The sequence below is a fragment of the Telmatherina bonti genome (assembly GCF_933228915.1).
Source record: "Telmatherina bonti genome assembly, chromosome: 6".
NCBI classification, from domain to species: Eukaryota; Metazoa; Chordata; class Actinopteri; order Atheriniformes; family Telmatherinidae; genus Telmatherina; species Telmatherina bonti.
The window spans coordinates 11,057,361-11,080,287 of record NC_136624.1 but is presented as its reverse complement, the minus strand read 5'-3'; the positions used below and the strand labels follow the sequence as shown (position 1 = coordinate 11,080,287).

The window sequence follows — 22,927 nt, the reverse complement described above, 5'->3', positions numbered from 1 at the left end:
ATGGACGGAAGATGGATGGATGGATGAATGGACGGATGGATGAATAGACGGATGAATGGATGGATGGATGGATGGAAGATGGATGACTGGATGGATGGATGGATGGATGGATGAATGGACGTAAGATGGATGGACGGAAGATGGATGACTGGATGGATGGATGAATGGATGGAAGATGGATGGATGGATGGATGGAAGATGGATGGATGGATGGATGGATGGATGGATGAATGGATGCATGAACAGATGGATCGACGCACGGATGGATGGTTGGATGGATGGATAGATGGATGAATGGATGGATGGATGGATGGATGGATGAATGGATGCATGAACGGATGGATCGACGCACGTATGGATGGATGGATGAATGGATGAGTGGATGGATGAATGGATGGATGGGTGGATGGAAGATGGATGGATGGACGGAAGATGGATGGATGGATGGATGAATGGATGGATGGATGATGGATGGATGGATGGATGAATGGATGCATGAACGGATGGATCGACGCACGGATGGATGGATGGATGAATGGACGGAAGATGGATGGATGGATGAATGGACAGATGAACGGATGGATGGATGAATGGATGACTGGATGGATGAATGGATGGATGGATGGATGGATGAATGGATGGATGGATGGATGGATGGAAGATGGATGGATGGATGGATGGATGGATGGATGGATGGATGGATGGAAGATGGACAGACGGCTGGATGGATGATTTGTTTATAAAAAAGTCTCTATCTCATCCAAAACACTGCTGTGAGGGTTCTGATGAGATCCCACTGTTCCTCATGGGCTTCCTGTTAAATCCACAGGAGGGTTTGAATTTCTTCTCTTCGCATGTGAAGCCTTCACAGATCGGAGTCCATCGGGTCCGAAGGTTCTCAGAGTTCCACGTATTTTCATCGAAGCACTTCGCTCTCAGACTACAGCGTTACTTGTGGTTCTGAGAGGTTCTAACAGGAGAACGGGAGGCAGAACCCTCAGTTATCAGGTCTCTCTTTCAGGAACTGGCTCTGATGGTCTGGTCAGCCTTGGTGACCCTGACCCCTTTAGTCCTGGTGCTACAGACCGAGTCTGTCGGGTCTCATGATGCACTGGGCTCCTCTCTGCTGTCTTTACTCTCCGTGTAGAAACATCTGACATATTCTTGTCATTCATTTGTGTTTCGTTATCAGCAGGTATCCCTGTCTCAGAGCCCCCTCCCTCCTGTCCTCTCCACCCCTAACCGGTCCAGGAAGATGGCCTTCCTTCCTGGTTCTGTGGGAAAACCTGCAGCAAAATCAAAACCAGTATGGACTGGACTGCCATGTTAAAAAAACAACCCAGAACCAGTTAAAAACTGCAGCCTCCATCATCAGTTTCCTGATTCATCCAACAAAAAAAGTATATATTTTATGACTAAAGCTAATTGGATAGAAATGTTTGCATGACTTGGCGTCTCTTTTTCACCGCCTCGCCGTCGCTCACCGTGCCGTCAGTCGGGTTGATGGTCTTGTAGGTCTTTCCTCCCTCAGCGTCAACAAACTCTCCGTTGATGAACAGCTGATGAGGCATCTTCACAGTCATGTTGTTGATGTTCTTCTCCACCTGAGGTGAGAAGCGATGAGTCAGCACATCTGCAAAACGAACCGTGAAAAACAGGCGCAGCCGCTTACGTAGTCAACCACCAGCTCCTCTTCACCGTCCTCGCCTCTCAGCTTCCGGACACACATCTGGATGAAATCTAGGAAGGTGGTGTTCATGTAGACGTCCTCGTTCTGCAGCTGGCAGCTGCTGGCCCGAAGCTTCACCTCCTCCACCAGCCTGAAGGAGCCGCCGTTGGTGAAATATGTCAGCTTATGTCCCACAAAGCAAACGGAAAACATGTACCCACCATAATATTCTAATAACAACAAACTAATTTACAACTTATCCAACATAAACATCACATCAGAACATCGCATATCAGTTAGGATGAGTAATAAAAAACAGGATTTGTCGCCATGGAGATGTGCACACGCACTGGGTGGAACTAATTACAACTTCCATGCACACCAGCGCACAAGTTAACAATCACACAAATACTGTAATATCCTGAGCTTCTCTCATCATTTCTGCACCACACAATGTCCCTGTTGTCATAGTAACGACAAAAAGTTAGCCAGGAACAGCTGTGTAGGACTGGAATCCGCATACACACACCCAGAAATACAGCGATACAGCGATGCAGAGGAACGGGATGCATGAATAAACAATCCACTATTCTTATTGATTCATAATGGACGTCAGTGGTTCAGCAGCATCTGTTCAGTGTGTTCGTACAGCACGCCTCTTCTCTCACACACACACACACATCAGACTTTAGGTGTCTCTACATGTCCGATCTCAACCCCTCCCTCATGCATCAGATCTGGCTCCACCATTAAACCAACCAGTTACCCAGCAGCTGAATGTTTCAGACATTTCCCATCATGTCTACCTGATGACTCATGTCTTCGCCAATCGCTAAATCTGAGCGAGCAGCAGCTGCCATCAAAATTTCTTCTAAAAATGTACACTTTCATTTCTTAACTGTTTTTTCTTCTCAGTTTCAGTTTTTTTCATTTATTATTTTTAATTTTTCATTTCATTTATTTTTATTTTTTTATTATTTATTATTTATTATTATTATTTATTATCATTTATCGATCTATTTTTTACATATGTTATTATTTTAATTTAGCATCTTTAATAATATCTGTATGAAGAGAAAAGTTATTTATTTTTATTTTATGTTTATTCATCCCCTTTCATTAAAGAAGGAAAAAAACCAGCGGCCTGTAAAATAAGCTGAAATTCACTAAAGTAGTAATAAATAAAAGTTTTATGAAAATCATTACATTATTTTCTAATTCTGGTTCAATAAAAATATTTTTTTTAAAAAGCAAACAAATAAGATAATTTATTCCATATTACATCACTCATAAACTAATATTTTGTTCAACAATCCTTTAATGTTTCCGCTCCAGTCAGGTGTTTTCTGTTCCTCTCAGTCAGACTTCTGCACCTGTTGACAGGTATTTTGTCCCACTGTTCAACAGAAAAGTGCTCTAATTTGTCCAGGACCAATTTTTTTTTTCTTCTTCAACTCAATTAAATGAAAGAACAGTGTCTTATATTACTAAAGTATATTTTTGCAAATTTTTCGTTATTGTTCCTTTTTTAAGTCTCCAGTTATTTGAGTGACTGTTGTAAATTCAGCCTTTTCTTTAATGAAAGGGGATGAATACATATACAGCACAACTGTATATGGGGGTTCTCTCTAAGTACTCTGGCTTCCGTCCAAAGACACACCTGAGGTTAAATGATCAGTCTAAGGTGAGTGTGAACGGTTGTCCATCTCTCTGTGATGGACCGGAGACCAGTCCAGGTTGTACCAGTGATTGCTGGGACAGACACCAGCTTCCCCGTGACCCTTGTGTGGACTAAGTGGTATAAAAACAGCATGAATTGATTAATGCTGTTTCAGTCTAAAGTGTATTTAAATTTTCTCTTCACCTGACCACGTCCATGGAAGCTGCACCCGACTTGAAGAAATCTGTGGAGCTTTCAATCTGACCCACATTAGTCAGGATGCTCTTCCACACAGCCTGGAAACAAACGCAAGCGCGTGATCAGAAGCTCCATCAATACCTTCTACTTCCTGTTGGCTCTGAAGTGCTTTTCATACCCTCATCTGTTCGGCGAAGGTCTTCTCCTCCTCCGTCAGCTCCACGGCAGCGCTGCTCCCGGAGGAGAAGTACTGAGCTGCGGCGATCATCTTCCCATCATCAAACTGCAGATTTTTCACCAGAAGCTGCAGAAAAACACAGAAATATGCAACAAGTCACATTTCCTGGAAACACTGGACACGAAGAAACGTTTATTTTACATCCTGACGGGAATGAAGGTGGGAAAGTGCAAAACATACAGCACTGAGTCAACAGGGGGTCGCGGGGAAGCTGGAGCCTATCCCAGCCGGCTTTGGGCGACAGGCAGGGTACACCCTGGACAGCTCACCAGTCCATCGCAGGGCCACACAGAGAGACAAACAACCACACTCACGCTCACACTCACTCCTAGGGACAATTTAGAGTGACCAATTAACCTATCATGCATGTCTTTGGATGGTGGGAGGAAGCCGGAGTACCCGGAGAGAACCCACGCATACACGGGGAGAACATGCAAACTCCACACAGAAAGGCCAAGGATCGAACCAGCGACCTTCTTGCTGTGAGGCCACAGTGCTAACCACTGCGCCACCGACAGCACTGAGTGATTAAGTTAAGTTAACCATTAAGTTCAACTTTCATTCCCTTTTACTTCATTTAAACACCATTTTAAGCTTCAGCACATGTACTACTTCATTCAGCTTCATAGTTACTTCAGACTTCAACAAGGATATTTCAGCCATGTTCAGCTGTCTTTCACTCATTTAACAACCTTCAACTATTGTCAACACTTTGAAACACCATTTTGACCTTTAAATCTTTTTACTGTTGACCTCAGCTGTACAACGTCTTCAGCTGATCATTCAACAACCAGATTTTAGCCATTTTCAAATATCTTCAACTTATGTTAGCTCAGCTTACAGCTATTTTACCTGTTTTTTTTCCTTTAAACACTTTTCAGCTTTTTTTCATTTCAGCCTTCTTTAGCAATACAGTTAAAACTTTCTTTAGCATTCCAGTTCAAACTTTCTTTAGCATTCCAGTTCAAACTTTCTTTAGCATACCAGTTAAAACTTTCTTTAGCATTCCAGTTCAAACTTTCTTTAGCATTCCAGTTCAAACTTTCTTTAGCATACCAGTTAAAACTTTCTTTAGCATTCCAGTTCAAACTTTCTTTAGCATTCCAGTTCAAACTTTCTTTAGCATTCCAGTTCAAACTTTCTTTAGCATACCAGTTAAAACTTTCTTTAGCATTCCAGTTCAAACTTTCTTTAGCATTCCAGTTCAAACTTTCTTTAGCATTCCAGTTCAAACTTTCTTTAGCATTCCAGTTCAAACTTTCTTTAGCATTCCAGTTCAAACTTTCTTTAGCATTCCAGTTCAAACTTTCTTTAGCATACCAGTTAAAACTTTCTTTAGCATTCCAGTTCAAACTTTCTTTAGCATTCCAGTTCAAACTTTCTTTAGCATTCCAGTTCAAACTTTCTTTAGCATTCCAGTTCAAACTTTCTTTAGCATACCAGTTCAAACTTTCTTTAGCATACCAGTTCAAACTTTCTTTAGCATTCCACTTCAAACTTTCTTTAGCATTCCACTTCAAACGTTCTTTAGCATTCCAGTTCAAACTTTCTTTAGCATTCCAGTTCAAACTTTCTTTAGCATTCCAGTTCAAACTTTCTTTAGCATTCCAGTTCAAACTTTCTTTAGCATTCCAGTTCAAACTTTCTTTAGCATTCCAGTTCAAACTTTCTTTAGCATTCCAGTTCAAACTTTCTTTAGCATTCCAGTTCAAACTTTCTTTAGCATTCCAGTTCAAACTTTCTTTAGCATTCCAGTTCAAATTTTCTTTAGCATTCCAGTTCAAACGTTCTTTAGCATTCCAGTTCAAACTTTCTTTAGCATTCCAGTTCAAACTTTCTTTAGCATTACAGTTCAAACGTTCTTTTGCATTCCGGTTCAAACTTTCTTTAGCATTCCAGTTCAAACTTTCTTTAGCATTCCACTTCAAACGTTCTTTAGCATTCCACTTCAAACGTTCTTTAGCATTCCAGTTCAAACTTTCTTTAGCATTCCAGTTCAAACTTTCTTTAGCATTCCAGTTCAAACTTTCTTTAGCATTCCAGTTCAAATTTTCTTTAGCATTCCAGTTCAAACTTTCTTTAGCATTCCAGTTCAAACTTTCTTTAGCATTACAGTTCAAACTTTCTTTAGCATTACAGTTCAAACTTTCTTTAGCATTCCAGTTCAAACTTTCTTTAGCACTCCAGTTCAAACTTTCTTTAGCATTCCAGTTCAAACTTTCTTTAGCACTCCAGTTCAAACTTTCTTTAGCATTCCAGTTCAAACTTTCTTTAGCATTACAGTTTAAGCTTTTGCACATGGAAGAATTCACACTGCTGTTCTGCAAGAACAGCAATTTTTCTAGTAAACCAAATGTTATTCATTCACTAAACCTGGAAATAAACACAGATTTAAGGTTTAAACATATTAAACAAGTATTAAGTAAGTTTATTAATGCAGCATGTAAGCAGTTATTGATACATTTCTGTAATATATTTATTTGACATTTTAAGAAGTTAATGACACATTTCTCAGTGAGAAGTCTCAGAGGAAACCATTATGGACAACACACATAAGAGGCAAATGACTGGGCGTGAACATGAAGACTTATTTTCTACATCAAAGAAACAGCCAGAATGATTAAAACTGACTGTTTATATATCAAAGCTTTACTGGACCGTACCACTCCTGCAGGTCCCCAAAGTCAGCTATTTACAAAGAAATCATAGAAACGCTTGCTTTAAAAGTTTAACAAAGACTATAATCGACTATATACCCCAATAATCAAACTTAAATAATCCAACCTATGACTAACCAAACTATAAGAAGTTATTTCTCACAAAATCCCCCTAAACCTAATGTAAACCTTCTGTTGCCCCAGCCCAGAACCATTAAAAGCTGCCTGAACACCTGGAGACATTCACCCCTCCTGGAAAACCAAAACCATTGGAGGCATTAGACCTAATCAATTACTTTACCTTATCTTTACAGGTCAGCTTTCAATGGAGGACTCCAAGTTTTTACTACCATGGAAACGCACATATCATGAAACCAAGTAATTATTAATAAATATATTGCTTCAACTTGATTAAATTTATTAAATAACTATTCAATGCTTTGCTTATTTATTTCAGTGTTGCACTTTACTTCCTCCACATTCAGGTGTTTAGATACCAACATTTATTAAATGTAAAGTATCCGTTTGAGTTTGAAGCAGACTGATTTTTTTGGGTTTTTTTTTTTTTGCAACTTTACATCCATTTTCTTAACCATTTAGTCCAGTTCAGGTCGCACAGAAGCTGGAGTCTATCCCAGCAATCATCAGATGATGGGTAGGTACAACCTGGACAGATCGACAGTTCATGCAGGATTTTTTGCAACTAGTTACCTGAAACTGGGCCACAGGTTTCTTTCTGTCTAATTCTAACCATTTGCTGTGCAGATTTACGCTACGGTTTAATCCTGACAAGACTTCATGTTAAATTCAAAACTATTATTTTCAATAACCTTGTTTTTTTCTCACTAAAAATCCAACAAATCCAGAACCCTGTAAGAGTGTAAGAGTGAGGGTGTTCATCCTTGGAACTGTGTTTTTGTCTGTTTTTAATAGTTAAACGAGTTTTATTTTGCCATCACTGGATATGGAATAGTTAGTTAAGAAGTCAGAAAATTGTTGAACATACAGTGTACATACATACAGTACTGGACATACAGTACATTATGCATTTTTTAATTTGCAGTTGTAAACATCCACATTGGCAAGTAGGCAAGAGAATTCAACAAGTCTTTTTGTGTGTTTGGTTGTTTTTCTTTTAATTCCAGTTTTTTTTCTGTGTTAAAGTCATAAATAACCATGTTCTTACCTTGCTATGATAGATTAATTACAGTTAATATGAGAACAGTGAATCTATTGTGATTTACTGGGTTTCCACTGGTGCAAAATAAAATTACCTCAAGTTCCAAACAGCTGAATTAGACCATAAATGTAAAAACAATGTGGATTTAGATTTTTTTTCATAACTGTTGCTGCACATATGCACCTTTACCCACCACCACCACAAAGAAGAAGAAGTAGTTCTGGCTTTTGGAAAGAGAAAGACAGACAACCCTGTTATTTAGCTGTAACCTGATCAGGTTTATTTGCTGTCAACATAATGAAGTATTACAAAAAGGAGGGAAGGGCCCATCAGGGTTGTTTTTTTTAAATATGCTCCTCTTCCTAGTTAGCCTTCCCAGAAAGGCATCCTAGCCCTCGTTTATGTGGGCTTCCTGTCAATCATTTATACCACTGTTATACACTGCGCATCCAGTCTAACCTCTCAGCCTTTTGGACCATTTTCAGTAGTAGCAGGAGAGATGCCAGATTAACATTTATGTAAAAGAACGAAGTTCAAGCAGACACTGGCAGTGAAAAAAAAAAAAAAAAAAAAAAAAAAAGTTAATGAATTATCATTTTAACCAGCAGCATGTCGTGCAGATGCCGGAACAGTAGAGGGGGCTCACGCCCCGGTGACATTCCACTACATCACACTGCATCCCTGGAAAAAAGCTGCAGCGCGAAGATTTCCCCGTTAAACTGCAGGATGGCTGCTGATACTCTCCAATCATTCAACGCCTTCCTGACGGAAAGACTGACTGCAGCTGCGGTGGATATCTACGGGTTCGTGGAAAAGACGGTGGTCCAGTACCAGGAGGAGGTTCTGCGGACCAGGTTGGAGAACGAGAGGCTGCAGCGGCTACTGGACCTGGTCTATAAACCGGAGATAAGGCTCCACAGGGCGGGTAAGCGGCTTGGGTTTCTACGGATCAGTCTACATCGCAACTGATTAATCATAACTAGTTAACCTATCAATGAAACGTAGTGTGAGAAGTTTGTGTTTGCTGCATTTAGATGACAAAACGCGTTAGCAGCGGCTCTGGAAGCTCACCGGAAACTAGGTGTTGTACTTCCGGTCAGTTTTTGTCCCTTTAATTTATTTTTAAAATTATTAATTAGCTTTTATTCATAAGTTCACTGAATTATTTAGATTATATATATATATATATATATATATATATATATATATATATATATATATATATATATATATATATGTATATATATATGTATATATATTTATATATATATGTATATATATATTTTTTTTTTTTTAGGTTGGCAATTATGCTTTCCTTTTTTATTTTATCTGGCGACAACAGACTACAGTTGTGCTCATATGTATTCATCACCTTTCATTAAAGAAAAGGCTGAATTTACAACAGTCACTCACATAACTGGAGACTTAAAAAAGGAACAATAACGAAAAATTTGCAAAAATATAATTGAGTATTATAAAACACAGTTTTTTTTTTTTCATTTAATTGAGTTGAAGAAAGAAAACAAAAAAACAAACAAACAAATTGGTCCTGGACAAATTAGAGCACTTTTCTGCTGAACAGTGGGACAAAATACCTGTCAACAGGTGCAGAAGTCTGACTGAGAGGAACAGAAAACACCTGACTGTAGCAGAAACATTAAAGGATTGTTGTAAATTAAAAACTACAATATTGCTGTCTTTTTGGGATTTGAACTGCTTTTAAATTTAATATATTTAAAAAACAAGGGAAACATGAGTGCAGTGTCACTGGAGCAAAGGACTATAAAAACTGCTCAACCAGTTACAAACTAATCCTGTGTCGACGTGTCCTTATTTTTTAGGAAACCTGGCCATAAAAGGGAATTATGAAATACATAAAGATGACAAATTTCATGAATTGGTCCAAGAACTGGCTCATGGACAACTTGGGATAATTCTGTGATGAACTCTTCTTTCTACTTGTGGATTATGGCCCAACCAGTGTAGGGATGCATCTGCCAAACCATCTGACCCAGTGTGTGTTGTTGTGTTTGAGGGGAAGCATCGACTGTACTGAATTGCTTATTCCCATCTCACCTTTGATTCAGTGATATAAATGTGTTCTTAATTATGTTGTTCATATCAACGGAGGCTGCTGCTTTCTGATTTAGGAAACATGAACAGATTATGATGCAAGATAAATCAAAGTAGCTCCTCTTTAATGGCAGAAGCTTTTCCAGTTAAATCAGTGTTTTTAAAAGTTGAAGAGAAATGTGCGAATGTAACTTAAATAATAATTGTGTTACTGTATGTGTATTAAGTTATAACGTAAAGGATTTGACTGACAAGCTCAGACCCATCAGAATCTCTGTGTAGCAGCTCCATACATGTCTGACATACCGAGGCCTCACTTGGTGTGGTCACATGACTTTTGACACACCGAAGCAGCGTATCAAGCACTCCTCCCAGAACCTCTGCTTCATAAAGTCGAAGCAGTCGAGCAGAACATCAGCGGAGCTCACTGGAACATTCAGAAGTTCAGAAATCTTTCTGTAATCTATCTAGGACACTTTCACTCTTTCCATATTTTCTGTCAATGGAAGGGGTCAGGAGAATGGAGGATAGCCCCTAAATTAAACTCAGACACATCATGAAGATCCAGAAAGATGATAGGAAGAGTGAATACTTCACTATAAATCCTCCTTCATCTCCATGGAAACCAGCAAGACCTAAAATTCTTATTTCATTACACATAATGTCTTCATCATGAGAGTCCCTTGTCCAAGCATGTCATCAAACATATCTGCAGCAGGAGATCCGTGCAGGTGTTTGCACAGATGAGGAAGTGGTCGTCCTAACATGTAGCCTTGCTAAATGACAGGGAGAAGTCATGTGAAATGCCCCACCAAGCACTGGCATCCAAACCAAACAGCAACTGTAAGCATGTATATGGGAACAAAGACATCCCTTTCCTCTTTAGAGCTTCTGCTGATTCTTCCATTTCTAGGAAACAACACAAACAAGGTGTCACATGAAAGCAGAGACTCACCAATACCGATACCAGTATCTGTATCGGCGCAATACCAAGCGTGTGTATTCATACTTGGTATTAATAAAAGTGTACCAATACCACAACTGATACCACACTAGTCAAGCTAGCACAGATGTGTTTGATGACATGCTTCAGACATGTTTTAAAAGAAATTAATGCATTGAATGTTAAAATGTGACATTTTTTGTTGCACTAAAAGCGAGATTCTCACTGTTAATTCAACAAGAGCTGCACTCAATATACTAAGACAAGAGGAGAGCCCCCCCCCCCCCCCCCCCCCCCCCACAGCTTTTTAGCAATGAATGGTTATCCTAAATATTGTACGGAGTGATGGCATTCTTATGCAACAGTATATGGTGAAAATACAATAATGCCTCCAGAATGTGGGTGTTTCTGTTTCAATATATATACGGAGCTACTGACGGAGCAGCTGTTTGGTGGAGTTCGGTGCCGCTGAAATCAGCCAAAACTGGCAACTCTGACAGGGTCAGTTATGGCTGTTAGGACAGCAAAGTTTCTGCAAGCAGTCTGCAGCTCTTATTTGTGGAGAGAACTGCAGCATTGAGGATCATTATGACTTGTTTAGAGAGCATTTTCAGAAAGCCAGAGGCTGCTTCACGAGACACAAATCAAGGGTCAGTGATGCGACGAGGAACACGGCACTAAACGCTACACTTTTGTTTCAAAACCACATATTTATAGCTGTATTTAGGTAAAATGTGCCAAATCAAAATCAAACTTGTTGAAATTGTTAGATCTGTAATGTTTTTATATTTGTATTGGTGAGTTAACTTCAGAAGGTATGGGTCATTTATTACAGCATAATGAAATCTTACACAGTTATAACAGCAATAATAACCATAGTTTCAATGATGTTCACATAAACAGGTTTGGAATCGGCACATTTTCAAATTTCAGATATTGCTATTAGATTAAAAAAAAGTGGATCGGTGCATCGCTAATATTTGTCTCGTCGCTGTAGGACAGAAACTCTGCGAGCGAACAGGCAGAACCATAAATTATGTCTCACTTTTCCCATTTTGTGGTAAAGTTTTATTCCGGCTCTAAAAATCTCTGCTTATGTGTCTCCCATGACTGCCTTTAGCTTGAAAGGAATCATGAAGTTCCTGCTGGTTTCCATGGAGATGAAGGAGGATTTCTAGTGAAGTATTCACTCTTCCTATCATCGTTCTGGATCTTCATGGTGTGTCTGAGTTGAATTTGGGGGGTATCCTCCATTCTCCTGACCCCTACCATTGACAGATTCCTGAGATATTTACCTGCTTAACATCTCTATTATAACACGTGTAAATCTGCTCATGCTCACCTGAGCTACGATCTACTGTCGCAAAGTTCCTCACTAGACTTAACTTGTTTGTAGATGAATAGCTCTGCTCTTCTCTGCCTTTCACTGAAAGTAATGTAGTTTTCTTTTGGGACATCGTGTTTACATTTCCTCGTGTTTTCCAGATGCATTTCCTCCGACACAGTAACACACATCTTGATTCTGATACTTATGTAGTCATGTCACATTTCTCACCTTTTGAGACCAGGATTATTCATACAGCCCATGTAGGGCTGGGCGATGTGACCAAAATCTCATATCCCATTTTATATCCCCATAACGATATAAATTGTGTAATCTTGTGTCAGTCATCAGTTATGTGTCAGATGTCGCTTGGCAACAGCAGCAGTGATTGATAAGTTTAAAATACAGTAACTGTGTTTTGGTTAGTACATGTTTCATTGTTATATATGTATTATTATGAAATGAGTAGAAGTCCTATTTTATTCTGAAGGTGTGGACGGAAGGAAGTGGGTCGGTGTAGATGTGGTAAAGATGGCGTCAGTGAAATAAAGTGAACATCAGTCTGCTTGCTTAAATGCTGGACAAGACAAAAAAAAAAAAAGAAATAAAGTTAACGTTCGACTTCGAAAGTGAGTTTTTTATTTGTGTAACAGTGATCTCCTATCTAGGGGAACTATGGCTGTTTGGCGTTTCACGGGTAAAATCGAGTTTATTACGAGCTTTCACCTCCACTTGATGCTGCTTTTGCTGCTTTTACTCATTGACTCTCTTCTTTATTCTGTATTCTTTATCCTGATTCTTGGCAGGTGATAAAATTAGTTAGTTGTGTCGAAGTCCGCTGTTGGGACTGTGAGCTAGTCTGTTGTTGGTTCCACATCAATATTTTTATATTCAAACCGCATCCATGCAACAGAAATTTCCCCTCTTTTATGAACAAGCTCATGGGTTTGGGTTGGCTGGTCATCTTTTAGTGAATTATCCTCCTCTGAAACACGTCTGCTACCGTCTTTGTCCATGTTTACATATTGCAGCGTGCATGCCGTAAAGCGCATCTTAACGTAAAATACTGCAGTAAAGCACCTTATCGTGGCGTAAAGATAGTCTCATATGAGACTATGAGCATTTTCTATCGTCCAAACGGTATATATCGTGATATCAGCCAGCTCTAAGCCTTTGTACTGTAGTTTTTAAAACATAAACTTAATATGTTTTGGGTGGTTTTTTTTGTTTTTTTCTCTCAGGCAGGAGGCAGACAAGCTTCAAGAAGAGGTTAAATTCTATCCTAATTTGTTTTGGCTTCTTTGTATCCATGGATTTCATGGTTTGTTCCTGATTTGGTCCAACTTGTTCCTGCTACACTTTTTTTTTCTCACTTATCTGTCTTTGCAGACGCCAAACCTCCAACTGCACCTCCATCTGCCGAAGAGACCCCCCCCACAGAGCAGGACTTGAGCTTTGGCTTGTGCGACGATGATCCTGGGCTCTCCGAGGTCAAAGAGGAGCAGCTGTGGACCAACCAGATTGAGGAGCAGGCTTCTGCAGAGGACAGCGATGATGACAGCGATGCATTGACTAAAGAACTCATTAAAACGGTGCAGCAGCTGGAGGATTGTAGAACAGCAGAGGAGAACAGCGAGCAAGCACAAGCTCCGGAAGACGAACCCAAACCGGCTGAAGAGAAGACGAGCACCACCTTGTACCGCTGTCACATATGCAACTACATATTTACCAAAAAGACCGTGCTAACGTGGCACCTGAAAACTCACGAAAGCAAATCAAATGACGGCAAGAGCAACTTCGACTGTCACATCTGTGGGAAACAGATCCCCTGCCAGAGCAACCTGCAGAACCACATGAGAGTTCACACCGGAGAGAGACCCTACGGCTGCCACGTGTGTGGAAAGTCCTTCAAGCTGAAAGGCCACATGACGGAACATTTACGGACCCACACGGGAGAGAAGCCGTTCTGTTGCCACATCTGTGGCAAATCCTTCAACAGAGGTTCCACGATGAGGAAACACGTCTTCGCCAAACACAATGAGGAGAGGCCGTACAAGTGCGAGGACTGTGGCGAGTTGTTCACGGAAAAGCTGCTGATGAAGAAGCATGTGGTCAAAGTTCACCATGCCAAACTGCTTGCCAGTCAGAGCCCCACCTAGTTATCCCAAACTGCCAGCACAACACGGATTTTCCCTCTTTAAATGGAACCTTCTGTAAACTTGTCCATAAATCAAGTCTGGAAATAAACACTGCACCACTTTGTGACGGTTTAAGAAACGGTTTGATGGCGATTTCTGGCTTAAGCAGTAGAGCTTAAGCCACAAACTATTTATAACAGCTGAGAATCATTTGATGTTGTAAGAATAAATATTGGGGGTTATGTATGAATGAACACAATGATGAGGTTTTGGTGAAACAACCCAAAAAGGAAGGAGGGGGAGGGGCAGGTGCTGATGGGGTGGAACTGGTCACTCTCCCAGTTATTTTAATGCTGCGACCAGGTACTCTCCAGGTACATAGGGACAACGTGGAGCTGATGCAGCCGTTAAGCACTATTGCTAAAATGTAGGAAGTGATTTCTGTCTCTTAAGCTGGTCGTCAAACAAGAGTTCCCTATGATCTGGAAACCATAGCAACCCTTTTAGTTTAAATCGTCATTAATATGTTTATGAAACAAGTAAAAACCTGAGTAAGTTCAGTTTGGAGTAACACGTCCCAGACATGTCACGTCGTTTCAACAGGCCGATTCGGGTACGGCTCTGGCAGAGCAGAGCAGAGCGTTACGTAGACCAGATATCCAAACCGAGAATAAAATGACTTTTCATTAAAAATGCTGCAAACGCACAAAATGGGGCCTGAAAGTGGCGTTCGTCTCCTTCTACACAAAGGTCGGGATTTATAAAAACGAACTTTGGCGGGAAAACTTGCACACCTGCAGGCATACAAAGGGAAACTGGGAGGGCTGTGACAATATGCTTTTGTCTCGATTCGATCCGATTCTGATTTTTTTGGTGCCAATTTGATTTAAATTGTGATTCTCACAATTCTTCGATATTTCTGATTTTTGTATATTAAAAACAAAAAATATAAATAAAACTTTTTTTTTGATTGTCATTTTTCTTGATTTCAATGAGGAAAAAACAACACATCATTCTGCTGCTATAATGCCCAAGATGACAAAAAAAAATCTTTTTTTTTTTTTTAACCAAAAAAAAAAAAATCGATTTCAAAATTGTGAAGCAAAAACTCGTGATTTTTGATTTTTCGATTTGATTTTCCCACCCCTACAAACTGGTAGTTTAACTGGTGAGATGGTGAATCTCCGCCACATTCATCCCAGAGCTGTACCCTTCTGAAGTACAGCACCGTATGTTCATACATACATCTTCAAGGTAAATGACCATCGCTCTTATTAGTACATTAATTGTACATTAATAAAATATCGCAGTGACACGACTCGTATGTAATGTTGAGGATGGCAGGATCAGGATGGAGAGGGGTTTTAGAGACTTCCTGGTCTATAATCCTGACTGATGTTCCAGTTTACACTCCCCAGACCAGTGCTCTGTGCTGAGCTGAACTGCGCCCAGTGTTCGATCAACAGACCAGCAGGAACCGTGCGGTCTCGGTCCCCACTGGTTCCTGGCGACCAGCTCTTTCCAGTGTGACGGGAGTTAGCTGACAGGTGTGTGTTTGATATGATTGACAAAATATGACATACTTTGCCAAAAGCCTCACTGGGTTACATTCAATTATTTTATTCATTTCTATCCTTGGGTCTGGAGAAACGTGCAGTCAGTCAATATGCAAAGTGTTTGGTTCTGGTAACTTTAGAGGCGTGCTGGTCTGTGTCAGCGTGCCTCTTTCATCCTGACAGCAGGGTCGGGGAGCGACTGCAGGCGCTGCTTGGTATGTAAATACACGCTGTAGAAATAACTAGAACCCGATTTCTAATTATTCTTCAGGTGAAACATGCAGGTGACGGGATGGCTGCTGAGGAGCTGGCTTCTCACTAAACTCTTGGAGCGCAGAGGAAGAGCGCTTCAGCGTGGTCCGTGCTCGTGTGCGCTCCGTTGAGGGTCGGACAGCTATAGCCCCCCGGGACGGTGTGCAGAGTAATCATGGCGTGTGCTGTCCTGAGCGTCACTGAAGATTTTTAATAATTATTCCAGTTTTGATTGATGGTTTATTGAATATTTTTTAAATGTAGATGTTAAGACGTGTAAGCAATTGTTGGTTTCTTATTAAATTCAAATCAAATTTATTTATTTATGGAATACTTTTTGTACGGATGCATTACAAAGTGCTTTGCAACATAAACACACCTGGCACACATCAGACCTAATCAGCAGACTTGTGCAGAGCTTGGCATCAAACAGCACAAGTCTGCTAATTAGCCTTTGATTTAAATCAGGTGCGTTGCAGCAGGGAAACTCCTAACATTTGCAGGACTGTGGCAGTCGAGGACCGGAGTTGCCTTCCCCTGACCTAGACCAAAATATCAGAACATGGCCAGAGGTTATCTGTTACCACGCTGACGTAAAGAGCCATTATTGATCAGGTCATGTTATCAAGGCTCTCTGGTGGAGAATGGATGCAGAAGATGTCAACATGTATGAAAACAGACAGGTGTTTTGCAGAGATCTTCTTCTACTTCATTCGTTTTGTTAAATAACAGCTGAATTATTGTGAGATTCCAACAGCCAATAAAGTGTTAGCGACGTCAGGACGTCTGAAAAACCAGCCTTTATACTGGTGTCTCTCAAACCAGTTAATTTATTTAAGTTTACAATCTTTTGTGCATCTAGAAATCCAGAAGGATGCTTAAGACGCAGACTCACCGCCTTGCCGTCGTTGCCGAACAGCACCAGTCCCAACTTGGTAACGACGCCAGGCCGGCTGGCTCCGGGGATGTCCAGGGGCTGACCGCTGGCTGCGGTGCCGTTATCCACCAGGGCAGAGCCGTAGAAAGTCACTTTCTACAGCAACAACAACGCGTTCAACTTTAAGTGTTTCCCTTTCTGTCAGTATCTCCACTGTTTTTATGCAGCTGTAAATGTGGAGCTGTGGTCCCACCTGACCATCCACCTCGGCCCAGGCTCCCGGCACCTTGTCGTTTCCTCTGATCCAGTTGTGCAGAGCCTCAGCAGACTGGTTCCAGTCGATCTGAAGACACAAATCCCTCCTTATTTTACATTTTACAGACAATGTTTAAATAAACCTTAAAAGGCTAAGTACCATTCTATAAAGTGGTGTACACTCCAGGTACTATGAAGCACCTCATTTTTCAAGTACCACCAGCTGTAGACTAAAAGCACAGTGGGACAAAACTGAGTCTTAAAATGGATAATACAAACATTAACAAAACTGACTGGTTTTTACCATGTCTGAATTCAGAAAGTAAAAATCCTAAATATATCTATATATATATATATATATATATATATATATATATGTATATATATATATACATATTTATATACATATATAAATATATATAAATATATATAAATATTTTATAATATATTAGATTATAATAATCTAATATATATATATATAAATATACATATATGTATATATATATATATGTATATATATATATATATATGTATATATATATATATGTATATATATATGTATATATATATATATATGTATATATATATATATATGTATATATATATATATGTATATTTATATATATATATATTAATTATTATAAATACAAATAGTCTCTATTTGAAAATAAATGATGGGAGGCCCAAGCACCACTACTGATACACAAACTACAGTTTGAGAACTGTTCGGCAAATGTATTATGTGAGACTGTGTTTTATTTTATTTTTCTGTGTGTGTGTGTGTGTGCGGATGTGTGTGTGTGTTTTCTTTATATATGTACTCTTTTTTTTTTTTTTTTTCTAGTAATCGTTTTTTTATCTGTACAATTCTGTTTGTTTGTTTTTTGTTTGTTTTGTTTTGTTCTGTTTTATTAAAAGAATTTAAAAAAAAAAAAAAAAAAAGGCTTGTGTTGTCTGCCGTCAGTGCTTGCAGTAGAGCGCTACTTCATCCTGATGAAGGTCAGATACCAAACGTCTGCTGTTTGAAACATTTCTTCTCCAAAACAAGAAACTTTTTTCCTTTTTTTCCCTACAAAGTTAGATGTTCTCCTTCTTTCTTCGTGTATTTCCATCATCTTGGAAGAGAAGTGTTCAGCGTTTTTACCTTGGCGTTGTCTTTCTTCTGGATGCACTCGTACGTGGCTCCCTCTGCCGGCTGCGTGATCCTCGGGGCCTTGCCCTCTGCGATCAGCCTCACGGCTTCCACCTGGAACCAGAACAATCCAGTTCAAGCTGCAACATAGCTGCTAACTTTCTGCACTTTGCAGCCACCATGTTCTGACTGCAGCTCAACGCAGATCAGCAGCCTGGGATATAATCCTCTATGGACACACACTCTGACTCTGGAACAGAACCCTGCAGGTCACTTCAAGTCTCTACTGTTAAAGGACAAACAAGTCCTCTCCCAAAAACTGCTAGAAAAGATTACAGATGAATATTTTCTGCCTTTTTGCCAATAATATTCCAATCAACTTAAACTTAAAGGGGAAAAACAAAATATGTCACCTTAATAGTAATCATTTTTCAAGATATTTAAGCCTTTTAATGCCTGTTTGATTTCACGATGACGCTGTTCTTATCAAAAAACAAACAAAACTTCAGAAAAAAGTTATTTTCCATATATATTTTGGCTGGGGAATGTATTTACAGATCGTTAGTATTTTTTGTGTAAGATTTATTATTATTTACTCCCCTTTCAGGTCTTTTGCGAAAAAAAAAATCTTCATATAAAACTTTAATAAAAAAAATTACAGTTAATATTTTTCCTAATTTTTTAGTTAAAAAGGAAAAAGTGTAAAAAGTTAAAGCTATCTGAGCAAAACAGTGCAGTATTGCAGTTTTTTGGGGGAGGACTTTTTTGGTTTTTCTTCTATTTGAGGAAACAGAAGCAGAACGGCGCCAGAATGTAGAAAAAAAAAAGTCTCGCGAGGCTGAAAAACCTTTTTCTCCAGCTCGGTGTAGAAATATTTAGGAACGACGAGCAGAGACAACTGTTTCATAAACATCTCAGGGGGGATAAACAGTCTGCAGGTAGAACTGCAGCCCGGAGTAACTATGAATCAGAAGTTTGGAGTGACTGGATCTACAGGCCGACTATCCACGTCTGCGTTCTACAGTCGTCGTTCCACCGTGCAGCCGCCTCAACTTGTTTCCTTTACCGTTCCTCTGACTCCCTCTGGAAACAGGAATCTTTTGTAGATTGTGTTGACAGTATCGTTGGGCTCGACGTCACACTCCCTCTGCAGCAGGATCGGTCCGGTGTCCAGTCCATCGTCAGCCCAGAACACGGTGAAACCGCCCATTTTGTCGCCGTGGATAAGCGTCCTACGAAAGGTCAACCCAGCAGGTGAAAGACGGGTCACCAGCTTCTCCTCCAGCACCGCATCCCAAACGGCGTCACTCACCAGTTGATGGCAGAGGCTCCCCGGTGGCGAGGCAGCAGGGAGGGGTGGTAGATGATGGAGCCGTGTTTGGGGTGGTCGATGACCTCCATGGGGATGAACTGGGAGCAGAAAGGCAGGACGTTGAGCTCGGCACCTGTGGCTTTGTACTGAGCCACCACCTCCGGGATGGCCTGACCCTTCACTCGCCAGCGGGGGAACTTAAAGACGGGAACGCCGTCCTTCTCTGCCTGTGCGGCTGCAGGAAGACAGGAAGCAGGAAAGTTAATGTTGTGGCTGATTGGTGTAAACGTCATCCATCGCTCTGTATGTGGTGGTGTGTGTGTTATGTCCCCGGAAACTTCATGAGGAAAACTTCTCCATTAAAATAAGCAGATAAACATCAAACACACCACATATGTGTGGAAATGTTCTGTACACGTGATACCATGATACTGGGTTCACCAGTTCACCTGCTTGTTAACATAAACACCTAACCAGCCAATCACGTCGCAGCAACTCAACACATGACATCATGTAGACACAGTCTAGACCAGACACAGTCTAGACCAGCAGTTCTCAACCTTTGTCCAACATAGTACCCCCTAACCACTGCAAAGTATTTTAGCTAAGAACACATGAAATACAGCACTTTGTCATTTCTGTTTGGTTTATCAAACTTTTGTTTGCATCGTCATGGCGACAGTGACTGACGGATATGCTTTGGCTCATAACAGGTGGGGTTTAATTCAAGTCAGGTTGTGGGATTTTAGGAGGAATGAAATTAATTTACATTTATTGAAATATATTAAATATTTATATAAAATTATATTTATATTATTTCATTTAAGGATGTTTTAAGTAAAACCTAAAAGATGTTTTAAAAAAATTCCACGTACCCCCTGGAAGGCCTTGAAGTATCCCCATTTGAGAAACAGTGGTCTAGACGACTTGCTGAAGTTGACACTGAGGATCAGGGTGAGGAAGAACGTGGCGTGTTGTTGGTGTGAGGGCTTACTGGGACTTTCACACACAAGCATGTCTGGTTTACAGAGAAGGTTTGAAGAACAGGAAACCTCCAGTGAGCTGCAGTTCTAGACCAGCTAGTTCAGAGGAACCGAAGGGACCCAACCAGGTGGGTTGTGAGTACTTTTATGTGATGATTTATAAACTTCCAGCTGGCTTCTGGTCCTGTGTTTAAGTCTCAATAATTTAGTGGGTTCACGTCTTTCTCCATTTTCCACCTCAGTATCTGATACTTTCTGTTTCTTTTATCCTGTGTGGCGACTTTTCACCGACGAGGACCGAGGTTTCTCTGCACAGTGTGGCCCCACTATCACAGTTCTTATAGGATGAATGGCTGAGATCTGATCAAAACCACCACAGATATGGTCTCTGGTCTGATCCATTTATTGATGCTGGAGAACAGATATTCTGTACATGGGGTTTTAATTGGATAGAACATTTCTGAGGGGGAGTGTGATGGCCAGACCAATGGCCACACATATAAAGGCGGTAAAAGCACCACATTGTTAGTTTTCTTTATATTTAAACTTAGTTCAAATGCTTTGGTTTCTTTTTTGTTAGCATGCACATTAAGGACCCACTGTATTTTCAATTGTTTGCGTTTTGGTTAATCTTGTTTCTTTTTACTGGTGCTGAAGGGATTAGCTTGGGCATTGGGGGGCAGGAATGTGCACAGGTGGGAAGCCAGTGAACAGGAAGTGCCACGGGCCTTTGGGAAGACCTCATCTTCAGAGGGGGAGATTAAAAGTTTAGTTTAGTTTCTTCAAATGTTTATTCATTTTCTTTCCCACTTTTGAGTAGTTTGGGTTTACCTTTTGTTAGTAGTTTTGTTAAGAATAATTAAACTAACAGTTAGGTTCTGTTTCTTTGTCTAGTTTGTTAGTATGTTTAATGTGTTACCCCATATGTTTTGTAACTGGTCTGATCAACCAGTATTTAAGTTCTCCTTTGTTTGTTGTTTGTCAGGTCAGTATGTTTTTGTGTTGTGTTGATTATGTTCTCTAATCTGTTAGTTTAGTTATTTTCAGACTTTGATTTAGGTTTTGCTTAGTTGACCTCTTTTAAAGGCCTAATTCATTTATATTGTTTGGGCAAATAAAACCCTTTTCTTTTGAAGCCACCTGTGTTCCTCTTCCTTCGCCAGCTTGGTCCCTCACAGGGAGTAAACCAGGTCATATGTTTAGGCACATATTTTGACAGTCGGCGTGGTGTAACCCGTCACGGCAGAAGTTTAAACAAAGTTTAGAGGAATAGCGGCGGCTCTAAACGCAAAGAATGTCGGGAATCATTACAGTTTAACGGCCAATCAAAACAACTCTCAGTTTATGATTTTATTGGTGATAAATTGCTTCTTGCTCCGATACGTAGAGGGATAAAACTTGAGGCCCTGCAACTTTGATCAGAAAGTTATATGGATGGGTGATAGAAGGAATGCTTTTTTTAAATATATATATATAAATTTAGTGTTGCTTTAAAAATAAATAGAAAAAAATAATATTGTGTTTTGTTTATGGGAAATCGAAGCACACAGGTGCTACTGTAAGCCAGCGGGGGTCTCACCCAGAGGGTCAGCTTTGCCGTCCTTGTCAGGGATGGTGAAGACTCCCACGACGGTGTGGCCATCCTTCCTCAGCTCCTTGTAAACCTCCTGACCAAACAGACTCTGACCGATCACGGCGATCCTCATCTTCACACCTTCCTGTTTTCTGGGGAGGCAGAAACACACCCGGACATACAAACATGATCATTTTACCACTGTAGTGGTAAGAAACTGAGATTGGAGTTCTTCAGTTTTATGATCAAATACTAATGTGGCTCGTTCAGATTTGGCCCATCTCACGATAGTTATGAATTTACAAACTGACCACATTTGTTTTTAAATAAATGTTTTTTATGGTTCTCTTCTAACATGCGGGGCAGTAAATATTTCTGCACTTGCTCCTGCCTTTGCCAGAAGCAGTCTTCACAAATCTTGTAAAACAAAGAGCTGAGAAGTCTCAGAATGTTATCATGCTGACCTCTGGACACTAAAAATGGTCAGAGCTGTTTCAGAAGCTAATCACTGAAAAAAATACAACGCTGAGGTCGGTTTGTTGCATTGCAGCATTCAGGTGTGTGTGAACACAATGCCAAGGAGGAAAGACATCAGTAATGATCTTAGAGAAGCAACATTGATCTGGGAGGGTTACAAGGTTATCCTCAAACTATCCGGAGTTCATTTTTCTATAGAAAGTAAGTTTCTGCCAATCGTCCCAGGAGGGGACATCCCAGAGAGTTCAGGCGAAGATCAGACCGTAGAAAAACCTGTCAGACTCTCCAGGCTGCAGCAAATTAAATGTGCTGGTGGAAAATGACTAAACAAGTATGGCTTGCAGGTAGGGATGCACCGATCCACTTTTTGGGAGTTCTGATCCGATACCAGTACCTGAAACTTGAATATCTGCCGATACCAAGTTTGTTT

General features: G+C 40.2%; 2 protein-coding genes across 3 annotated transcripts in view; one reads left to right on the top strand and one right to left on the bottom strand.

Annotated features, from left to right (window-relative positions):
• Positions 1–22,927, bottom strand: part of aldh1l1 (aldehyde dehydrogenase 1 family, member L1) — a 140,871-nt gene that overhangs the window by 7,134 nt on the left and 110,810 nt on the right. For both annotated transcript variants that reach the window (XM_079242778.1, XM_079242777.1), the window contains exons 2-11: positions 22,027–22,172; positions 19,465–19,699; positions 19,219–19,384; positions 18,165–18,266; positions 17,019–17,108; positions 16,784–16,921; positions 3,706–3,831; positions 3,534–3,625; positions 1,673–1,820; positions 1,485–1,604 (exon numbers count right to left, since the gene is read on the bottom strand). In XM_079242778.1, the coding sequence (XP_079098904.1) occupies positions 1,485–1,604; positions 1,673–1,820; positions 3,534–3,625; positions 3,706–3,831; positions 16,784–16,921; positions 17,019–17,108; positions 18,165–18,266; positions 19,219–19,384; positions 19,465–19,699; positions 22,027–22,153 (1,344 nt within the window). In that variant the 5' untranslated portion in view covers positions 22,154–22,172. The remainder of the gene's footprint in view (positions 1–1,484; positions 1,605–1,672; positions 1,821–3,533; positions 3,626–3,705; positions 3,832–16,783; positions 16,922–17,018; positions 17,109–18,164; positions 18,267–19,218; positions 19,385–19,464; positions 19,700–22,026; positions 22,173–22,927) is intronic.
• On the top strand, positions 8,329–14,167 carry LOC306757659 (uncharacterized protein; the record flags this gene model as incomplete). The annotated part of the gene is made up of 2 exons (XM_079242779.1): positions 8,329–8,527; positions 13,332–14,167. The coding sequence occupies 2 exons, from the start codon at positions 8,329–8,331 to the stop codon at positions 14,099–14,101; spliced, it is 969 nt and encodes a 322-aa protein (XP_079098905.1). The 3' UTR covers positions 14,102–14,167.